General features: G+C 30.7%; 1 protein-coding gene across 1 annotated transcript in view; it reads right to left on the bottom strand.

The window, feature by feature from the left end:
* Positions 1–9,960, bottom strand: part of Smp_157240 (serine/threonine kinase) — a gene marked incomplete at both ends in the record, with an annotated part of 29,790 nt that extends 19,830 nt beyond the window's left edge. The window contains 5 exons of the mRNA XM_018791084.1: positions 657–729; positions 4,508–4,629; positions 7,233–7,419; positions 9,358–9,493; positions 9,918–9,960. Coding sequence (XP_018645702.1) covers positions 657–729; positions 4,508–4,629; positions 7,233–7,419; positions 9,358–9,493; positions 9,918–9,960 — 561 coding nt within the window. The remainder of the gene's footprint in view (positions 1–656; positions 730–4,507; positions 4,630–7,232; positions 7,420–9,357; positions 9,494–9,917) is intronic.
* Between the last annotated feature and the right edge of the window lie 5,964 nt (positions 9,961–15,924).

Here is a 15,924-nt window from a genome sequence, read left to right as displayed (position 1 = left end):
ATTTGCAGCTTCTGAATTACGTGGCTTTCCTTATGTAACGTTTTTAAACATGTAAATCAAATTGATATTTCACTTAACTTTCATAATATTATGAAGTTGGAGCCAATCAGGTGGATGCCTTGGACCTAGGTTTTGTACTAAGTGAGACTCGTCAGTTAAACAGATCTTTGACATGAAATAAAATTGAGATGTTATATTCCTTAGTTTGAATATAAACTTTTCACTCAAGTTAGTTTCTCTAAAGAACCGAAAACAATAATAATCCAGGATTATTTGAAATACATGATAATGGTGACTAAAGATAGATAACATCAGTTTCGTTATATTTGACTTTGTAACTCTTAAGTTATAAGACTGAATCGGTGAATCATAGAACTAACACTTCGGTTGGTGAATATTTTATTTGTGTACTAATTAAATGATAATCATAGATCGTTACATGCTTGAAACCAGAGATCGATTTCAACTGATGAGATGTTCTATTATTACATGCCTTTCCCAGTGTTTCACATTAGATAGATCATAACTCTATTAATAACTACTAAGTATCTTGTTTTATAATCTCCACTAAGATAAATCAGTATAAACTCATCAAAACTTCGTTACACTGTTATACAATTACTTTAGACAGAAACCATCAATATCAATTAACTTACGTTTGATTGATGACAGAAATCTGTTGCAAGAAGAATTTGCCATGTAATCTTTCGAATTTTCCCTTTATCCAACCTGAATATCAAACAAAAATGGTGTTTTAAAGAAATAGCTATGTATTGTTTATCTGGTTAGACCCAGTTTTCATTACAAACGTTTTATACACTCAGAAACAATCCAAGTAATTATACGAGACCGGGACTCAAAGGCTATAGGTCCGATCTCAAACGAAGGGGCGGGTACGCAATCCTTTGAAATCCCATATTAGAACGAAACATGTAGCCAGTAATAACTAAACTTTATTAGTTGTTTGATTTGAATTAGTCATTGATGTCATTTATCTTTAAATATAATCTTCACAAATAAGATCATTCTCATACAAATCATGATTCATAATTTACAATTCATTACCGCAATAGAAAAAAGAACTGATAGATATTAACTTCCTTACCACCTATGTTTTCATTGTTTTTAATGTGGACATATTTCTCTATAGTCTTAGTACGCCAGCATTGTTTATCTGATGAATTAATGGTGTGATGCATTTCAACGGATTTTAATTAATCTTATCTCTGACCAAATAACTGAGTGTATAAAAATTATTCTCAAGTTCTCTCAAAACCAACAAATTTAATATAATTCATCATTTTCACTATTTCAACTAGAAGTTTTACTGGATGTATGCTAAACATTTGAGGCTTCTGTATACCAATTAAGGAAACAGCTTGTTGAGTCTTATGCTTGAGATGTTTACAATGACCAATCACTGATCAGTGTTTAGTATCAAGATCACAACCTGATGTTCATATATTTTGCGTCTATTGACTTTTCACATGATTAGTTACGTTTTTTTACCAACTAATGCTTCATAGGTAAATATTTAAAAATGCAACCTGAGCGAAAGTAAATTTACTTTCAATTAGCTTTTCTTTAGGTCTCTATCATAGACGAAAAAATCATTGGTGATTAAATAGTGAAGCAATTAATAAGTTATACAAATGTAGAATTATCTACAAAAATAATGGTTAATTAGAATATGGCAGATAGATTTAGAGAACAAGAGTAATTGTAAAGTTCTGAGGTTTGATAAACAAAGTGAATCAAGTCACTTGATCTAACAGAATACCATGAAAAGAGAATAGTGTTACAGCCGATTATTTGACTCCTATCGTTGATCATAATGAAGAGGGTGGATGAAAGATAGATCCTATTATCTTTACAAATAGTAATTTGGATAATTTTATCTATACAACTGTGTTACATAAAAACCAAATATGAAATGTTACTAGAAGATTATATTTAGTGTATTCATATGAACAAGCGAACGCAAAAAATTGAATGGATGGAGCTTCAAGGTCGGTTTCACAAATTATTCTGTTTTTTAGTTTCCACGGAGTTACACATGTAGCACGATAAATAGAAATATAGACATATATTCAAGTGTATGCATATATACGTAAAATTTACACAGGCGAAAGGTCATGACTAACAGTATGTATGAATACATGCAGTATATTAATTATCAGAAGGGGTTTTGTGGAGATTTAGTATGTTTCATAATAGGACGAAACGGCCGTCCAGTGTTTCCAGGTTTTCCATGGTGGTCTAGCTTCAATTGACTCATGCTTTCAACTATGAAACATGCAGTATAACCAATAAGATAACAATGATGCATTCATGAGTCATCTTGATATTCCTCATTGTACCAGTTTACACAAGAGCCTATCTTCACCTGTTACATCAGTTTCAGATATGATTGTAAAATCGACTAAGTGATTATTATGTCACAGGTGTAAAAACGGTTGCTACAGCATAGGAGTGTGATAGAAAAACATAATAATTGAGCTGAATTTTATTAACATTTATGGGCGCATTGTACATTAAAAACTATGTCTTGAAATAAGAAGTATGTTAACCTGACTCAATACATTATATTAAAGTTCTACACCAGTTTTGTTTCTACTATCGACTAGATATGTAAGTATGAAGTATACGTTACAAATTTATTACCCATAAAGTTTGTTTCTATTGTCTCGTCCTATGCAAATTTAATTCTTTTAGGAAACATGAGTTTCGTGGAGCTTGCACATATGCTTTGCGGGAAAATGGTATTAACTATAAAATTATCAGTTGCCAACTTCGAACATAAACGTTCAAGCACTAGTTTATTACTGAAGTCAAATTACTCCGCGAAATTCATATTTTTAAATGTTTATCATGATAAATGATTTGTTGCTACGATGAGTTTTCAGTTCACTGAAGTAAAAAATTCAAAATTAAATTGATTATGAAAATATTATCTACCGAGATAAACCAGCTCATTCAAACTCCATAGGATTATCATTTATTTCAAGATTTCAAATAGATCATTCTAATAAGTACTAAATAGCATGAAACCGAGGTCTTGTAATTCTTTCGGACTACACTAATCACTTGATGTTAAAACATGGGTTGTCGAGTAAATTAGACTAATAGCAACGAATTAAGAACCAGATAAATGTGACACTTCTATTCAATGATTAATGTTATTCGAAGAATATCTCTAACGTTAACACTGACTGGCTTTCTCAAGATAACTTTTTCGTTTCACTGTTTTTTCATTTCCACTATCCTATGTACCAATAGTATCGTCGAATTTGTTTATGAAGACTTTTATGAATGTTTATTTATTAAAACTAATTAGGGCGTTCTTTTGAATATTTTCATTATGATCAGTAGAAATTTAATCATGTGTACTTTATATTGGATTCTAGGCACTTTTTTTCCCCCATTTTGTTATAATGATGTGGGATTAAATGTTCAATAACCATTTATTCCCCCCTTTTATTTTTTTGGTAAATAAATCAGAAATTGTATGAATCAATCAATATTGACTAGATTTCATTTGAATATAATAAAAGAAATTTCTTGAATGTTATCTGACCTATGATTGAGAGAATTAGAGCAAATCTATGTAGAAAGAAAAAAAGGCTTGTGTACTAGTTGAGTGAGAATACCTCCTAATTGTTCAACTATAATAGGTTCGATTATAAATTCATCACATGTTTGCAAACATTGTGAAAATAGTGTAAAAGTACAAGTACTTTTATTCTATTTGATTTATAGATCATTATACATGATAGATTCTCGTTCATTCTATTAATGGAGTCTTATTGATTCGAGTTTTGTAAATCTTTGTTAACTAACAGAATAACGAACTTGTTTATTATATGTAGATAAGAACGTTTAATAATCAAATATTATGATCATGAAGATGATATGATCTGTTTATCTGGGTTCGTCGTAATGAATGTAGGACTTAGAACAGATTAATCCACACTAATTTCATAGATATTATAGATAAATCCAACGTGGTGAAAACCCAATGAGTTAAGCCGATAATATTAACAAAGATAGTAAAAAAACTCACGGGGAATATAATATAATCAATGAAACCATGGAATAAATAAAATAGTAATAAGATTCATAATATGTAGAAAATGAAAAATGAAAAAAATCTATGATTTTCGTCACTTACGATCTCCAATCAATGATTATGTTTCGCAACTAGACTCACACGATAGAACATCTTTACTTCCTCAAATAACCTTTATTAACAACCAGTGACTTCATGGACTGATGTCGTTTTTTTTACTGCTGCTGGTCATTTTCCAACCTACATTAATACTAACCACCATTGTATGTTTGGGTAAGTGATCCATAATTTCATCAACTGACTCTTTACTTGAAAATAATTTTGAATAGTTTCATTACTCAGAATGATAAAACAACTTAGCTATATATATATATTACATTTGTGAATTTTACTTTCATATTTTGTAAATTAAAAAAGAAGAAGAAGGAGGGAACTCACTTTCTTGGTCTTTGCTCCATTTCATTTAACAAAGAATTATCAATAAACTGGAATACCAAATTCAATCGTTTTTTCTTTCGAAACACTTCAATCAGATTAACTAAATTCGGATGCTTTAAACGCTACACAAATTATTTGAAAATAAAGTGTAAATTTAACGGAAATTAATTACTATAAACATTTAATTCATTTTGCATTATTTATATGAATCTTCGGAATGATGTTTAGGATCGCTATAGATCAATCTCTTATTAGCATATGTGCATCCTATGCGGATTGCCTCGATATTGCCTCAAATAACAAGCATTGTAAGCAAAGATGGATGGTGGCTAGCAATGGAATTCAGGGAGAGCGTTTCGCACTATTTGGGACTCGTCAGCTGGGTGTACCTGCGTCTCAGAGTTGATGTTCACTCTAGGACTCAAACCCAGTACTGTTCACTTCAAAAGCCATCACGTTATCCACTTGGCTACTGAGTCCAGATAACCACTAGCATATGCAATGAGGTGAATTTTTAATTCATTTTGTATTGTTTGTTTGAATCTTTCGACTGAGTCCCGGCGTGAACGTCAACTCTGAGACGAGTCTCAAATAGGTCGAAAAGCGCTCCGTGGATTTCACCGCTAGTCACCATCCATCTTTGTTTATAATGCCACAAAGATTGTTTAGATTACGACATTATCAGAAGACAATAAATAAAATATCTACTATAACCTTCATTAATTCTTCAAACTGACGAAAATTAGATCAAATATCACAGATGCAAATGAATTTTCAGGCATAAAACTCCGATAACTAATGGCAAGTTTTAGTTCATTTACCGAAATACATACACAGATGTTTGAATCCTCTACCCTATAACTATGAAGTTCATGTGATAGGTGTTTCTACTTTAGATTTGGTTTAACAAAGTGATCCTTCATGTAAGCAGCAAACTTCACATACTTCTGATGTTGTCCAAAAAGACAATGAAAATTTCAAGACTGAACCTTCTAGCTCAGAGAACACAGCAATTTTTAAATCCTCGTCCTGGATTGGAAAATTTTCCATCTTCTCACATAGTCCAGTGCATAGTCTTTCTTCAAAATAACTGATTTCATTGCTAATCTTTACAGCTAATAAATTAGTATTCATCTTATGGAAATGCTTTGGGTAAAAAGATATTGTAAAGACTAATGTTTTGTAGTTTGAGATGGAAACAAGAGGTGCATCAATGGTAATTGCTGAAACGATAAGCTTTGGAAGTTTAGGAACGAAGATGATTTTAGGCATGCTTGTCATTTGCTGGAACATTGTTAATAAATAGAGGGTGATCACAATTAGATGAAACTCTAACAATTTGCTCATATACGCCTAATGACCACAACATGCTGAGTGATATTTTCATTATAGACTATTGTAATTTATTTATTCACGGTTGAAAGTTGTTTCGTGCAATTTCTACCTTTGTATTTTGACATCTTTGATTTTTCAAAATCAACTACACGATTAGAAAGAGTTTATTAACGATGAATACTCTGAGCACGTTAGTGGCGGTCTGAACTCAGTAGCTCCATGGATAACATGTTCAGCGTTTGGAGCAAATGTACTGAGGCTCCAGTTTCACTCAGGATATCAATAATTGAATACATGTACACCGATCTAGTGATCCCTAAATAAGAGCATATGTGTGTGCATTATTTCATTGCTGCTCGCGTGCCAAATGTACGGAACTTTATAACTATGTTGAAATAAACTTCAGTAATGGGTATAGAAAACAAGTTAGATGGAATGTTACTATTCAAGCTAACAGTTATACATGGTCGTCAACTGCTCTACACGTTATCAAACTGCATAAGACTATCTTTACTTATTTAAAGTGAATGGTTTTATTTCAACATGAACAACGAATATATTGATTTCGTGCTGGCTTTCCTCATGCTTACAGACATGTAAACTCAATCCATTGGATATTCATTATGTTTTTGGTACACTCACACTTACAAGTTTGTTCTGACTCCACTCATAATTCAACAATCCATCATCGTTGAAGTGATTTCACAAACATTGACAATCTAAAATGTTCTCATACAAAAGCACAGAACAATCAGTTCGTATTTTTTTCGGCATTTTCGTTTAAGGTGAAGTTTCAGTTTCAAATAATTGACATAGTTTCCTATGCTAAATCGAGTAGTTAAATGAAACCTTAATAAAACGATATATAACTGATTGCATACTATTATTCTAAATATATCTTTAACTAACTCACTACTATGTTGTTTACAGTAAACTTCACTAGATTTGATTTGAGTAAGTCTAACAGAAGTAATACTTCCCAGTTTTGAAAATGTGTCATATATTCATTTTATAATTTAGACTAGAAGCTCAAGTTACGATGTTGAAACCAATTAAGTTCTGAAAAAAAGATATGCTTGAACCATTCTAAACTGAAAATGAGCTTATTATTCACGTATTGTTCATAACAAATCGCGATGACTATTTGATAAAAGAAGTTTATTACGTGAACCTATATGATTGAATAGATGTCTTGAATTAAGCTTTTGTATTACTTGAAACACATTATTAGAGTGGTGCATTTTCAATACTGAAGGGATAGATCTTCTTCATTGAATTTGAACTTATATTATCTATTGTCTGAATCAACGTTGTCACTAATGAGTTAAGTCACTTTTGGAAAATATTTAAATAATTTTCAATATCTAAGATAGAAACTAACACAACTTACTTTGAGCATACGAATTTCTCTCATTGCAATTTTACGAATGACTGGATCTTCTTCAGATGCTGTGAACTGTTTAATTGCCACTAATTGTCCTGATTTAATATCACGACATTTAAATACTACACCATATGCTCCTTCACCTATCTTACATATTTTCTCGTATTTCTCAAATAATAAATCATCATGCTTTCTAAAAGGTAAGAAGAAACAGATATGAACAGCTGAACGTAATCAGGAAACGATAATAAAACATTTGTTTAAAATAAAACAAATCAATTTATTGAATTACATTATTAAATAATAGTATTTTCATGGTTGAATTCACGAGTCAATTGAAGCTAGACCACCATGGAAAACCTGGAAGCACTGGACGGCCTTTTTGTCTTATTGTGAGACTCGCGAGCGAGCGCAAGACCGGTAGGTCCTGGGTTCGAATCTCGCGAGGTGGGATCGTTGATGCTCACTGCTGAGGAGTTCCACAATAGAACGAAATGGCCATCCAGTGTTGATATTTTTAACTAATGAGCTAGCCCACCATGGAAAACCTGGAAACACTGAACGGTTGTTTCATCCGATTGTGGGACTCCTCAGCAGTGCGCATTCACGATCCCGCCCCGCGAGATTCGAATCCGGGACCTATCAGTCTCAGCATTCATGGTTTCAACTATATAAAATTACTAAAAACTCCACAAAACCCTCTTCTGATAATGATCTAGTATTTAGTTGACAATAAATTAATACGCTCCTATGACCTTAACGTATTTTACAAATTTTTTTATTCCTGCTCTGCTGATGTAACGAAATAAAAACATAGAGCTCATTTGATTGTGCCCAAAATGTGTGGTTTCCTATATTCTTACTTTGAACTACCGTAAATATTATATACATATATATATTCTTGTTTGTTGTTTTTTTATTGTTTTTTATCAATCTCGAGTTTAATTTCACATTTTCTTTTATTACTCACATGATTTATGAGTGTCAGTTCATTCATCTTGCCACGTACACAAAACTCTTCCCCTAAATCGATAAACTTAGATGTTTTGATTGTAAAAATATGAAGATAATGTTAAAGTATCATAGATTTTGAATACGTTCTGAAATAATAAGTTTTTTTACTTTTATTCATGTTATTGTCCATATTTAAATGATAAATAGGGAACAAACAATTCATTATCAAATTCAGATTAAATTGCATTTTGAAAGTTTACCAATATTATTGATCAGAATTTACGCAGTGATATGGTTTATAGACGAAGATGATTTTTTCCGGGATTAAACACAAGTATGGCAAGCTAATTTGTAAAATTTTCAAACATTTTCTACCATATAAAGTAGTATACAAAACATAAATCATTAATGAACAGTACTGTCAAAAGTCAGTTCAATGATGCATTAACTTATAATTAATATTATTATTAATGTTTAATGAGAGATTATAATAAATCAATTTCCTAGGATGAATAGGACGAAGAATATTGTTCATTCAAGTGTATACATCATTATTGCACCTTGATAGTGTATCAGTGTTTGAAATAAAGTTGTTTTGAGTGAGTCTAAGAAATTACCTTGTTGTTCTAATCATGAAGATGAAACTAGGCATTGAATCCAAGAATTACTGGTAGAAAGGTGGACACCCTAATTGGTGGTGATGTCAACGAGTATAACATGATGAAGTAATATATTATAAATATATAATTATTCAAACAATAAAACTGATGATGAACTTATATGAATAGGCTTTTCACTCTACAAATATTGAGAAAACACTTATCGGTTGCATAATATGCCAGGAGAATGACTAATTTGCAGCAAATTAAAATCAAATTACAAAGAAACCATAACTAAAATCCCCAATGCATAATCACACTTGAGACATAAAATGCTCAAAAAAAGTAATTGTAATACATGAAATGTGTTATAAAGATCTCAAACTAACAAATCCGTTGCAAAGTTATAAACTGTTCGTGGTGCTGCGTTTTATGAGCTGAATAGTTTGATAGTATAATCTTCAAGTAGTGTGAGTAGTCGTGGTTAATGTTTTCCAAAACAATTATGAAAACATTTCAATTAAACGATACAGTCTAATGAACCTAATCAGAATATATATATATATATATTCACTTACTTCTGTTGTACGTGTTTATTAATTGCAATAGGTTGAACTGTAATTAATTTTATCCCATCTCCAGAGTTATCTAATTTCTTTTCTCCATTCTGTACAAAATGTTCACAGTTATCAGTATTTGTGTGAGATTCTGTTTCTATAAAATGAATAAACAAATCAGTAATTATATATGAGTTCGATAGCTTCCAGATAATTAATTCATTTAAAAATGAATTTTTATAACAGAACTGATGTCAACTAGAGAACTATTGAAAACTATCAAACCATGAATTATCCAAGAGGGGTTTTGTGAAGATTTTTAGTGATTTTACAGTTGAAATCATGAATCAATTGAAGCTAGACCACCATGGAAAACCTGGAAGCACTGGAAAGCCATTTCTTCTTATTGTGGGACTCCTCAACAGTGTACATCCATGATCCCACCTCGTGAGATTCGAACCAATGATGTATCAGTTTTCCATGGTGATCTAGCACCAATTGACTCAACTATCGAAATCACTATAATATCCACAAAAACTCCTTCTGATATTAAATAAATAAATAAATAAATATTGAATTACCATCAAAAACAGTTGTAATAGTTTTTGTATCATCTTCTTGCATGTTATACAATATGATAATTTCTAATATCTTATAGACTACATATATTTATTTATAAATATTGAACATTGAAGTTTTCTTCTTGTTTAAATTGTTATTTAAAATTTGTATATAGAATTTGAAATGAATATTCTTCACTGAAATATATGAATCTTTTTATATTATGGATGAAGATCTTTAAAATGTTAATAATGATTATGATTAAAGAAAGAAGAGGGGAAAAAAAGATTTAAAATACAAATCCTTTTGTTTAAATGGTATTGTTAAATTGTTCCAATTAATAAAGATTATTTTTAGAAAAATAAAATCAAAATGAACTTTAACAGTTTTTATGACTTGAATGTATCTATCCCTCTATCTATCTATCTCTATGTATATATATGTGTATCACTGTATTGTTCAATAATAAATTATGAAATGTTAAAGAAACTGATTGTGAATAGAAACTAAACATTAATAATTATAAAGACTATAGGTAGATATATATATATACATCACTCTTTGTTCAATATGTAAATCTCTTCCATTTCACTTATACAACAGTATACTTTTCTTCATTTTTATGTTATTTGATTGTAGAACAAAAAAGAAAGAAAAAAGAAAAAAAATGAGAAGGGATGGGCGGGTGAATAAAATCATTGTAAACTATAATGCTATTAATTTCTAACCTAAAATTAATGACCAATAATATTTTGATTAGAATGGAATGAGAGACAGGTTGTCATGACCACGTAATTATTGAGTTTACTCTATTGAAAAAGGAATCTATGCATCCTTACACAGATTACTAGACTACCCATAAATACACAACATATAGCATATCTCTTATAAGATGTAAGTAACAGGATAGAAGAATTTAAAAAGTGAGAGGATTAAGTTAGACAGATGTTCTTTAGCATAATTTATAGATTTCGATCAAAACTAACCAGTCTGATTTAATGCATGCCATAATAGTTTAGAACCTTGAGATAGTACAATATACATTTAAAATTTACGTGTTATTTAGAAGCATTGTAAACAGGATTTCAGAAAATCTGTAGTTAACGTTAAAAGCAAAGAAAGTAATCCTTGTGCTAATTTTTCCCTAGCTATATCAGGGAGGAACATCCTTTATAATAGATTAAATAAGAGTGAAATATCACAGATGCTCAGCTAACAGTTAAGTTAGTAAAGAGTTCTCATTCTACTTACATCTCAATTTAGGTTTTAATTATACCATGAAGTCACAAGAAAAATTAAAATAATTATATTATAAGGAAAATTTCAAATGTGCTCACTAGTAAATCGTGAAAAAATATATTGTAGTGAACGAGAACACAAGCGGGAACAATTGAATGTACTTGAACACTAAATTACAGAACATCTTGGTAAAATATGAGAACCATACAGTAAATACTTAGTTTGCAAAATGTTAATCAATTGTCTCACATTTGACCGTTCCTTTTGCAAATGTTAATCAATCGTCTGAGACTTCACTGTTCCTTCATTTCCACAGAAATCGTTCACTGTTTTCGTTCTCTTTTCTTATATCTCCTTAGCCTTCTGTTGCTAGGTATTTCGATTTCGATTGATGATACATACTACTTATATCTATTGACATCAGTAGCAAACGCCATAATATCTCCAAAGTTTTAAGAAGTGATCTAATATTGGGATTTTTACTGAAAAATCCTCCACCTTGTGAAATTAAGCTGAAGATTTCTTATTTAGATATTTCCAGTTCCAGGTTAATAATTAGTTGACGATGTATGTAAAATCTGGCACAAAAAGTCGCACATGTTAGAGACGTTCAAAGCCAGTAATCATGTGTCAACTTGAAGACATATGATAAATATGTAGAAGTACCTCTAAAAACTCATCTTAACTCCATAACACTAACTGAAATGTCAGATTTATATTGGTAAATGATAACACAAATATAACTCAGCAAATCTGACTCCGTAGTTGGATGAGAATCCAGAAGGGTGTTGTTTCAACGCATACAATTGAGATTTACCTTCAATTGAATGAAAGCGCTTGATAAAAACTATTATTCCTTATAAAGAAATGAAAGATTTATTATCAGTCAGTTGCTTAGGTGATAAAAATTCAACTTAATAATCTAGTAGTCATCGTTTCGAAATAACATCACCAAGAAAATTTAAATTCACGCTACAAGTTATAATACCCTCAACGGTTTTATTGATATAACTGGGAATATGATTCTTGGTGGAAGGATTGCATAATTATAAACTAGAAGCCGTATATAAAGTACATGAAACTGAATGATTAGTAAACACGTTTATCCCGAAACACAAATTGAGCGAACTAACCGCCCAACTGAAGTCCTCCTGGCATATATATATATAATTGTATAAAACCCGTAATGACTTGACAAGAATTATTGATCAATATGATGATGATGAAATGACTGGAGATTGTTTTCATTATAAATTGATATCAATAAAAAATCTATCATAAAATCATACTATATTTCACATTTTGCGGAAAACGGAATATTCTTTTCATTGTATGCCTATAAACTCATCATGTTTTCTTTCTATGTTGGCTTTGTATTGCAGTAGGTCATTCTAGTTTTTTTCATGTAAGATTTATTAAATTTATTTTCTAATTGGTTAGTTTTCTTTGTGCAACTAAAAATACACATTTTCATTTGTTTTTGGTAAACTTACTATTGTTTGTTCATTTGGTGTTGTTTACTTGTATTTTGTCCATCCAGCTGAGGAGTCCCAAATAGGACGAAACGCGAGTTCTGGATTCCGCTGCTAGCCACTATCCATTATTGCTTACTATTGTTTGTCTTATTTTTTAAGCGAAGAGAGTTTATTAAAAAGTTACAATATCATTTATGCTTAATTATTTGGATACCTTATTATGAATTATTTTATTTGTTAATGTAATATTTCTGTGATAATATTGCTGACTGAGGCATTGTAGAATGCAGTTTTGAATCTTTGAGAAGAAAAACTTTTCCTACATATTGTTAATTGCCTAAATACCTAGGTTCATGACTGATTAATGTAAATATTCCTCTTAGGTACCATATACGTATAATTGTTGGTTTTGGTTCAATAAAAATTCCAGTAAACTAAGAAGTTTACTGGTCAACTTTTAACATGTGTCAATTAAGTGTTTAAATCAATTACTCGTAATTCCCTGAAACTTTGGTTTGGGTGTTGGGTGGCTGGAAGTAGTTGGTAAGGTACTGTAGAACTAGGTCTCATATGAAATGGCACTCATCAATATGCTTTATCTTCAGTTTTAATTGATAATCTAAAACTGATTGACCAATGTCATGTTTGACTTAGGTTATGGAACTAAGAAACTCAGGTTCAAATGTCATAAGAGGTATCATTTACTCCAGGGTTTCCTTTTGACAACGTTCAAACGACGTACAAGCCATGTTAAGTCACTGAAACTAATAGCTACACTGAAACTTGATAGAAAGCGTTTCATTACCACTATGGACTAGACGAGTGTGATAATGGACACTACTCAGTAAATAATTAACGTAAGTTCTAGTCACTACTTTTTAAGATCAACCGAAAATTAAAAATTTCGGCAGTATGTGATGGATTGTTTCAATTGATAGTCATCAGAAGTAGTTATCACTTATCAGATAATTATCAATTGCATCTAACATACCTTTGTGCTGATTCCCACAGATATCTGCTGCATAATTGATTATTATATTCAACTTTCAGCTAACAAGATATAATGATAATAACGCCATTAAAAGTTCATAATTGACGTAGAATGTCAAACCACTCACTCCTTAAGCTCATTCAGCTGTTTACAAATATTTTGTTTTAGAAAATCAAGTCTCAAACTAATCAAAGTCATTCTAACATATTTTTAGATAGAATTATACCTTATTCATCAACCATTATTACCACCAATCCTTTGATGAACAATTACTTAGACATCACATAAATAATGATGCCGTATTACTCTTTTTGTATACATTAGATATCGAAGAAACTCCAAAAGCCAATTTTTACATCAGATAAGACATTGCTGTTGTTGTTTTGCCATTTTTTTCCATACAAAACAAATTCATCACTATGGTTTCACGGTGTAAACCACTAAATAAAATATCTGGTAACATAAATACTTCTTTATCACATTAACTGAAGAGATTAAAAACAATCCTTATTGAGACAGGAAATCCACAAAACCAAGTAAAAAAATGATAATCACGACAGTTGTTAAGTAAAGATATTTCTCAAGTTGTCATTACTCTGATAATAATGGTAATGATAACAATATGCATTGTTGCATACTGTTCCTCTGAAAATGCATCAAATGTTCTAGCACCTGAAAGTGTATCTTATTCCACAAGTGAGATTATAGGAACTCTAAATGTTTAACCATTCTTATTACTGAATTCACTAAGTAAAACCACCTACCTGTAGTTACTTTACGTTAACACCATCCCTAGCAACCTTAACTAGTTTGAATAATATCTAAGATGAACAGCTTATCACTGAGTCACATGACACATGCATTATGGTAGACCTGATTGACATATTTTAGAAATTGTTGTTTTGCTGTTCCATGTTCTCTGTTTCTATTTTTACTTTCTCTTATTATAGATGATTACAATTAATTCATTATGACACAGAAAATAATCTTAAATACACCGTTCATAAATCAACAAGATGTCCACTTAAGAAGTAGAAATTCTCGGCCGATGCATTGCATTGTTGTAATACATGTCATAAATGTATTACCTAAACAATTTTTAAACTAGTAAATTTAAAACAATCTTATATCACAGGTTTGTTCTCTACATGCAATGCTACTATTTATATCAAGCTGATCATGACTGTAAACTGGCGTGAATTCCGTTATTATTATTATTTTCATATAAATATATATAATTGACAATCAGTCTAACTACTTTTATATATACAGTTCCCTTTTTTCAATTTGAAGAGAACAAGAACAAAGATTACTTTCACTTTAATTGTAAATCAGAAAACATAAGTAAGTTTTATGAAAAAACCCAAATAAATCATATTCTAAGAAAAGATGGATAGTGGCTAGCAGTGGAATCCAGGACGCGCGTTTCGTCCTATTTGGGACTTTTCAACTGGATGTACCTGCATCTCAGAGTCAATGTTCACTCTGGGACTCGAACCCAGATAGAGAGAAACGCATGTTCTAGGTTCCACCGCTAACCACCGTCCATCTTTGCTTATAGTACTTGTTATGTAAGGCAATATCGAGACAATCCTCACAGGATGCACATATGCTAATAAGAGACTGATTAATTGCAGTCTTGGACATCAATATGAAGATTCAAACAAATAATATCAAGTGAATTTAAATCATATTCTGTTAAGCATGGAAACTGTACTCAAATTTAAATTGCCAGTTGAAATATAAATATTTCCTACGTTTCACCTGACAAATTAATCCCAGTTTACTAAGAGAAATATTCAAAAATCGAGCATTATCAAAAAATATAATAATAATAAAGTCACACTGTAAACTTGTATAGTCATGTTCTTTTTATTAACATTATGGTTATGAAATACTTTTGACGTAAAAATCGTAGATTCTACTAGATTCTACTGTTGAAAAATGTACATTGCAACTATGTTCATATATGAGTTCAAAATTTTATATTCCTCGGTATAAATACGGTTGTGATCATAAAGAGATATGTAATTCTCTGACCTACGATTACTATCAGACTTTAGTGAATGAGAACACTCGCGAGGGAAAACCTGACGTGTCTTAATACACAATTACAGAATCTCTCAGTAAAACCTGAGAACCATACAGTAAATATTTTATTTGCAAAATATCCATCAACTGTCTTGTTAAATATATAAACAATACTTTAACTACATTATTTGCACATCACCCTTTACTTGTCGTCTGCATACTTCATGATTGATTCAATTATGTTATTGTTCCAAATGTTTTCTGTTCCCCTTTCTGTTCTTCCTAATTCAA

The sequence above is a fragment of the Schistosoma mansoni genome, assembly GCF_000237925.1.
Source record: "Schistosoma mansoni, WGS project CABG00000000 data, chromosome 5 unplaced supercontig 0195, strain Puerto Rico, whole genome shotgun sequence".
NCBI classification, from domain to species: Eukaryota; Metazoa; Platyhelminthes; class Trematoda; order Strigeidida; family Schistosomatidae; genus Schistosoma; species Schistosoma mansoni.
The sequence above is the reverse complement of the archived record's forward strand: the minus strand, read 5'-3'. Positions and strand labels throughout refer to the sequence as shown.